The sequence below is a fragment of the Gobius niger genome, assembly GCF_951799975.1.
Source record: "Gobius niger genome assembly, chromosome: 17".
Classification (NCBI taxonomy): Eukaryota; Metazoa; Chordata; class Actinopteri; order Gobiiformes; family Gobiidae; genus Gobius; species Gobius niger.
The window spans coordinates 17,819,426-17,825,425 of record NC_136868.1 but is presented as its reverse complement, the minus strand read 5'-3'; the positions used below and the strand labels follow the sequence as shown (position 1 = coordinate 17,825,425).

At 42.1% G+C, this 6,000-nt stretch overlaps 1 protein-coding gene across 1 annotated transcript in view; it reads right to left on the bottom strand.

Moving 5' to 3' along the window:
• Positions 1-1,143: 1,143 nt before the first annotated feature.
• trabd2b (TraB domain containing 2B) overlaps positions 1,144-6,000 on the bottom strand; it is a 56,342-nt gene continuing 51,485 nt past the window's right edge. The window contains exons 5-7 of the mRNA XM_079574589.1: positions 5,748-5,844; positions 2,309-2,605; positions 1,144-1,455 (exon numbers count right to left, since the gene is read on the bottom strand). Coding sequence (XP_079430715.1) covers positions 1,221-1,455; positions 2,309-2,605; positions 5,748-5,844 — 629 coding nt within the window. The 3' untranslated portion in view covers positions 1,144-1,220. The remainder of the gene's footprint in view (positions 1,456-2,308; positions 2,606-5,747; positions 5,845-6,000) is intronic.

Below are 6,000 nucleotides of genomic sequence, written 5' to 3'. Positions count from 1 at the left end.
GACTCTACTCCGAGCTCCTCCCGGGTAACTGAGCTCCTCACCCGATCTCGGAGGGTGCGCCCAGCCACCCTGCGAAGGAAACTCATTCCGGCCGCTTGTATTCGCGATCTTGTCCTTTCGGTCATGACCCAAATCTCATGACCATAGGTGAGAGTGGGAACGTAGATCGATCGGTAAATCGAGAGCTTCGCCCCCCGACTCGATACGTTGCTCATTTGCATAAAATTATAGAGCTATATTGTGATATTTATTTATTATATTCTTAATTCCCTATTGCCCCATTATCCCTGCAAAGCCTATGCCCCAAATTGGTTCTTATTACCTAAAATCTAAATGAACATTAATCAAAAGATGGACATTATTTTTTTGATTACCCTGTTTATGCCTAGTTCTTTTTACTGTAACAAAGTGCTGACCCTTTGGCTCATGGCCTGTTTGACATTAGATATTTTGACATTAGATCGATCCAGTGGCAGCACAATGAGCACGCGTTTGGTTTATTTCCTCCGTGATTTCATGGTCGACGCTTGTTGAATCTGCTGCTGACAACAGTAGGACAGTAGAAACGATTTAAACGAAATGCCTTGATTCACTCTTGTCTGATCTCATAGATTTAGCCGACCGAAAGCTTTCGCACTCGAGCGGGGCAGAAAAGACGCGCGTGACCAGTAGGGGGCAGCCTCAGATTACATTTATCACTCAAGAGCCTTCCAGTCAAGCGTTGTAAAACTATAGAATAACTCGCGAATCATCTTTATTGTAGCAGTAAAGGCACAGCGTGTGTTTTAAACGTTTTATTTCCATTTGTTTTTAAAGCAAGAAAATATATTCTTTCTTTAGGAACAATAAATATATACAATAGTTCTTTATTAACAAATACACAATTTACAAATCAGGGCAGAAACTTATTTTCCTACACAGTGCTATGCGGCTGTATGCACTTAACACACAACACGAGCCATTATTATGTTCTATATCATTAATTAGAAAAGGTAGCTTGTCTATACACTATTTCCCCCCACATTAAATCATTGCGCTATGATTGTATCTCTATAATTCTTCTGTTGAGGTTTGAAAACTCCAATAAGGCGTCTCTCTCTCTCTCTCTCTCTCTCTCTCTCTCTCTCTCTCTCTCTCTCTCTCTCTCTCGTTGATGGCGGGTCGGTTGAGTCTATAGGGTACATTCTTGTGTGTCTCTGTGTGATAGTGCTGTCTCTTGGTCAGCAGATGAGCAGTACATGTGATGAGATCCAGGCCAGTAGACAGGACAGGGTGAGGGGACAGTGGAGCAGAGGCTGTCCTGAGCTGGGACCGTCTGCCGTGGGCTGTGGTGGCGCGGACTGTCTCCCCGTGTCTGGGACGTCCAGGCGCCTACGCTGTTCCTGCTGCGTCAGGGGGGGCTCCACTGACGTGACGTAGCCGTTAATGATTCTCACATCAGGAGGGGGGCTGGTGCTGCAGTGAGGACATGTAAAAAGGTTTTTAGTTTTCTTGTCAATTTAGTGGTATAATGACCTTTGGCGCGGTTGTTTCCATTGGATTAAATCATGTCTAAAATGCATAATTAGGGCACATGCCTGAAATTAGAGACGCACCAGTCCAGCTTTATTGCTACCGATACCGATACTGGAGTTTGAATATTTGCCGATATCCAATATTTACCAACACCAAGAGACTTTCTTAAAAGTGGCTTTAAATTAAATTATGTATTTTCCTCCCCCTACATGTTCCAGCAATGTCCTAATGTGTAGAATGAGCCCAGACCTGTTCACCACAACTGCCTCTAAAATCCTGCACTGTCACTCAAAAAGTTGTTGGTCCGAATTGCCGTCATGCACAAGCTTAATATAGAAGGTGCAGTTACACATATGACCTGAAGGGGCAGTGGTGAGCATAAAATGGCCAACTTGCATCTAGCCCCTTTAAAAATAAAAATAAAATGATGCGTTGATAGACAAAACGGTATTGATTCAGTATCGGATGTTTGTAGCCGATACCCGACATCATGTTTTTTCCAGCATCGGCTCCGATATACGATACCAGTATTGGATCAGTGCATCCCTACCTGAAATGATCTCAATTATCACAGTTTGAAGATTGCATATGTAGCTCCTCAATCCTCATAGCATAAGTAGCCCTCGGTCTCTTTAATTTAATTTGTAAAAGTAACTGGAATACACTGACTTACACATGTTCTTATTCATTCATGTATGTATTTATTTACCATGTGCACTGCATCAGACCATCCCCTTTCATCACATTTTTATGACCACTCTTCTATCTTCTAAGTCCAGTGTACCGTCTTTACCTGTCCCCGATGCGAACCCACAGGTCACTGAATAGGCGTGGCCGGCCATGGCCCCGGTGGCTCTTGCGTGGCCGTTTGTGCCGTCCAAACTCCTCCAGCTGGCTCAGACTGTCGGGCAGCAGCATGTGGGGAAGCTCCTCCTCCTCCTCCTCCTCCTCCTCCTCCTCACCCAGTCCCGGGACGCTCTCCAGCTCCACCAGCTCTGTGTCCGCAGAGGGGATGGGCATCCAACTTGTGGGGGAGACCGTGCTGGTGTCTGGATCCTCCTGACTTGAGTCCTCTTCTCTGGGTATGTTTCTGTGAAGATGAACATGAACTCACATTATGACAGACACAGGTTCAGGAAGTAGTCATACCCCTTTCTATATGTTACTATGTTGAAGTCTGGCACTGAAGCTAATGATATTTTTTGTTGTAAATAAGACACACACAAAAAACAAATCTACATTCAGGTGCATAAAGAGGTTGTACTGTTTTTTTCTTCTTATCAGACTGCAACACTTTAGTTTTATCCATGCAATTCAGAAGTGAAATAGTCCATTCAAGGATAAATGCCTCGATTTGTTCTTGGATGTAAGTTTTAATCACTGAACTATCAGCCTGGTTACACAATCTTTTCAAACACATAAAACTCCGGTGCAGCTGCCAGTGACTGTTATTGTTTGCCGTTTCTGACCACTCAATTGCTTTCCACTTACAAATGTACTTCAATCAAGGACACGGACACCACAAAGGCGGCTTTAGCCAATAAACAGTGGGGAGAGTGGCAGAGTAGCAGAGTAGCAGAGCAGCAGGCAGCGCTCGGGGAAGTTGTAACTCTTACGGCTTCTCAGCTGCGTCAAAACTGACATGTGCCCAGTGCGGACCACCCGTGATCCTCGACCAGTCCTCATCCCTTTGGACGTGCGCGCCCGTCTCCTCCACACATTACTCATACTTTCTCATGATTACTCCTCTCCTTACAGTAAACTTAACACGTGACGGCATTTCAAGGTGGGACTGCGAAATGATCCAAACCGACTGCACATATTAACTGTTTAAAGGCCACCATGGCTGAGCAGAGACAGATTTACACCAATACAGCAAAACATGTATTAGATTTAACGATGTACAAGAGAATATTGACTACACAAACTAAAATCAGATGTTTCAATCTTTTATAATTTACTATTATTATGAAAATAGTGGCGCAGACTTTACATACAGCATGCAAATCTAGAAAGCATTTTTATTTGCAGCTATTTTGAGAATGTAATAAAACTTAATTATTAAATAATGATGTGGTGTGGGCACTGTTTGAGTGTTCATACTATGGCCTGGGTCGATTGTGATGCATAGACACTTAAATCTGTTTGGTTAATGTGTCTATCCTATTTCACAATCCAATGTTTTTTTTCTTCTATAATTTGGAAGTATTTATATTCTATAATTGTCCTGAAATGCTTTTAGCATGTGAGCTTATGGGATGCATCTGGAAGCCATAAGCGAATACACAGAGCCAAGCCTCTAGTTTTATTGAAAGCACACACGGAGCATGTTTAATGGCACAATGATCAAATGTACACATACACATCAAATAATCACAATGTTCTGGCTATTCTGTGGTTGTTTTTTGGTCAGTTACCCAAGATATTGTAGGAAGGAACCCAAGTCAACATAATACTAGCCTTGCTGAATAATATTAGCCTCCAAAATGGGCCTGTTTCTGGTGGGTCTTTGTGTCAACATTTCACAAGAAGTGGATTCAGTTAAAATAGTTATTAATCTTTCTGTAGACATAACACTGATGGTTCTGTAATGCCAGAGCCCTGTCCTCTGTCCATAATGCCGTGCCTGGTCAGCGTGATGATAGCTTCTGGCTGCGGTCAGCTGTTGTGGAGCCAAACGCAGCTCCACTCGTCAGTCATATAATCAGTCAAAGGACCTTTTTCCATCTGGTGTGAGGAAGTCCAACGCTCTCCATAAACACCTACTATTTAGCCATGTCCTGTCACTACACATCAGCAGAGTTCAAAATGTGTGGTCAGAACTGGTCCTGTGCGGGACCGCAGTATGTCAGGGCACTTGCTGAGCTTTGAAACCTCACAGTTTTGAACTTTACGTCGGAGGCGATGACTTAGATTTGAAGAAAGTAATTTGTGCTTGTAAGAGTGCCTAAACAAATCGGCTTGTTCAACTTGAGAAATAGCCATTTGCAGCAACAATACTTCATTGGTTTCAAAATATCGCAGTGAGATTTTTAGTGTCTTAATATTACATACATTTGTAATTACTAACTTTAATTATTGAAATGTTTTATTGTTGAAAATACATGAATTTGCACAGAGATGATCAAATATTGTCGACTAGACTGGGTTGCTCTTTACTACAATGGATGATTTAGGCTAAAGCTTGACAAACACTTTTGCACATTTTAACACATTAACACATAACTAAGGCATTAAATCTATTGAAGTTATTGCCTTACTGTAATAATGTCAATGGCAACAAGGCAATGCAACTTTATTTATAGGGTACATTTCATGCTGAACTGCAGCTCAATCTTGATACATAACCATGTATCAATGATACATAACCATAATAATATAACCACTGCATTTTGACATATGTATCCTGCTGTGTGTAGTTGCTGTGAATTGCTGTAGATCTAATGTATTATCTTGACTGGGGTGGATGTAGTATTACAGTTTTAAAAAAGCAATCTTGTTTTTTCCATTTTCACCAAGTCAAGTGGCTTTTGTTACCATTTTCTAGGCCTAAAGATCAAGTTGTTGAGGTGAGAGGGTAGACGAACTGTGCCAAGGAAGGAGTGTGCGCAGGCACACGTGCATTAGGAGATATGTACGAGGAGGCATTGTGCGGAAACGTGGTATAGGATTCAAGCCAAACCACTGTGCTAGGTGTCTATGTTGTGCATGTGTGCGTGAGAAGGGGCAGAACCTCTACTGGCAGCTTTCCTTTGGCAGAGAGTGCAGCAAACATAAAACGGAGTGAGCTGATGAAGTATCAAAGGAATCCTGCATAGCTGAAGTTTATTTGTTACAGGGTACAATGTGAAGAGTATCTATGTTACACTAGATAAATCCAATGAAGGAAAAGCCCCTGTAGAAGTAACACAGATGTTGACTGGTTGCTGGCTTGGTTGTATCTGTCTGTTTGATAAGCTCCTTGATGTACGTTCACATAGATCTCAATGTCTGCCAAGGACTAAAAGTGCACAAAAGCTCTGCTTCACAGTCCGTTCATGCAGCTTTTTATTGGGACAATGCTACACTTAAACACATGCTCCGGATCTGCCCACATTCATCATCTTGTCAAGGAAGTCGACTTGTGAGGTAGGGTTTCACAGCGCGTTTAGCCTTCAAAGTGCACTGCATATTTAAAATTTCCACATTGTTTCCATGTAACTATGCAAAATGACACTTCATGTGTTACTTACTCGGGGTCCGGTTCTTGGTGGTCTGATGGGGTGTGGATTATATCATAGCCTTCCTGTTGGAGGATGTCTAGCACACTGTGGTTCCCCAAGAAGTGTCCTGAAAGAGCAAAGGTTTGAATATGTGTCAAATAAATCCATTAATGACCTAAGATTGTGGGAGTGTATTCTAGATGAAGTGTAGTACTTGGCCCTGTCCCAAATGACAATAAAAATAAATGGATGTAAGTAATCTTGCTTATTAGGGTGTGAATTA